This window comes from Vigna unguiculata, chromosome 2 (genome assembly GCF_004118075.2).
Source record: "Vigna unguiculata cultivar IT97K-499-35 chromosome 2, ASM411807v1, whole genome shotgun sequence".
NCBI classification, from domain to species: Eukaryota; Viridiplantae; Streptophyta; class Magnoliopsida; order Fabales; family Fabaceae; genus Vigna; species Vigna unguiculata.
Window position 1 is genome coordinate 5,831,435 of NC_040280.1, and position 1,682 is coordinate 5,833,116.

A 1,682-nucleotide genomic window follows, 5' to 3' on the forward strand; every position below is an offset into this window, starting at 1 on the left:
TATATATATATATATATATATATATATATGGAGAAAGAGATAAAGTTATTTGATATTAATGATGTGAACTACTTTGGGTAAGTTTGATGTGTAAATATATATAGTTATCATATTACAATATCATTTACTCAATCTTATTTAATTTTTTTGTCTATGATTGTGTTCTCTGAAAAAAAATCAAGGTGGTGTAGGAAAAAAAAATCTAAAAATTATATCATGAAAATTATGTTTTTTTTTCTTTTTCTTATTTATATATTTAAAAATGTAATATGAACATTTACTAAATAAGATGGAAAATAACATATATGTTACATTATATTATATTTCAAACTTCCTTACCTACAAATATTAATAAATTGTAGACAAAGATTCAATTATATAAGTCTTTGTTAATTTTTGTTTTGAATATTAATGTTAGCACGTAGATTTAAATTATGAGATAAAGACTCCGAAATTATGGTTGAATTAGCAAATATTAAGGAAAGTTCTTTTTGAAATAGTTTTTAATCGTCCAAATAAGGTGGATGGACATGGTGACCACACAAAGACAAAACAAAATCTCATTCGTTGTCTTATAAAATGATTCCATAGCACCATCATTCTTTCATCACAAGGGGAACAACATCAATAACCCATAAAATAAAAAATCCATTAATCACCATGGCAAGGTCATTTGTTGTTGTTGTCCTCTTTGTCTCAGTTTTGTGCTTCTCCTCTACATTGGCTCGCAAAATATCTGAAAAATTCTATGTTGAAGGCAAGATTTATTGTGATCCTTGCCACTTTGCATTTGAGTCTAGACTCAGCTTCCCCTTATCAGGTAACTTTCCCTAATCATGCAACACCCAATTCATTTACAGTTATACATGTTACAATTTATCATGATGAAGTTTATGTCCCTATCATAAGCCATTGATGAAGCATAAGGAATGCTTGAAAATGTGTTTGTAGGTGTGAATGTGACTCTGGAATGCATCAACGAACAGAATAACACAATGACTTATAAGAAGGATAGCACAACTGATGCAAATGGCTTATACCGCATCCCTGTCCGTGGTGATCATCAGGATGACATTTGTGTGGTGGTTGCAAAGTCACCAAATGAGGGAGAATGCCAAGAGGCAATGCCAAACAAGTCTGATAGGATCATCCTCACCAACAACATGGGTGCTGCCTCTAGGGAACGCTTTGTCAATCCCCTTGGGTTCATGACAGAAACAATTGATTCTCAATGCAACATCGTTGTTCAGGAATTAGGACTCGACAACCGTGATGACTAAGTGGAATAGAAAATTTTATTAAACTCCACCCACAAGACAAAAAATGTATCATTTTGGATCAATTGTCTTATATCATTTTAATTAACCATTATCCATGATGTTTGTTATTTGCAAACACATTAATAATGAAATAAACCATATTTGGAATTTGGTACATCACTCTCCTCAAGGTGACTCAATCTATAACTTACAGCATATATCATACATGGATTTTACACATATTTCTTGATTAATAAACAATCATAACTTTCAAGATTAGCTCAACTAATGAATTATCAAATTGGCCATTTAAGCACCTATGATATATTTTTGTCCCCATAACAAAACATCATCTAATTCAATATTATTCCCAATCAAAATTAAAATATATATTTTTTTGTTACTTTAGTTGAAATGTCATCT

General features: G+C 30.4%; 1 protein-coding gene across 1 annotated transcript; it reads left to right on the forward strand.

Annotated features, from left to right (window-relative positions):
* Positions 1-617: 617 nt before the first annotated feature.
* Positions 618-1,434, forward strand: LOC114174719 (olee1-like protein). The gene is made up of 2 exons (XM_028059560.1): positions 618-820; positions 952-1,434. Exons 1-2 carry the CDS (start codon positions 661-663, stop codon positions 1,278-1,280), a joined length of 489 nt encoding a protein of 162 aa, XP_027915361.1. The 5' UTR covers positions 618-660; the 3' UTR covers positions 1,281-1,434.
* The last annotated feature ends 248 nt before the right edge of the window (positions 1,435-1,682 follow it).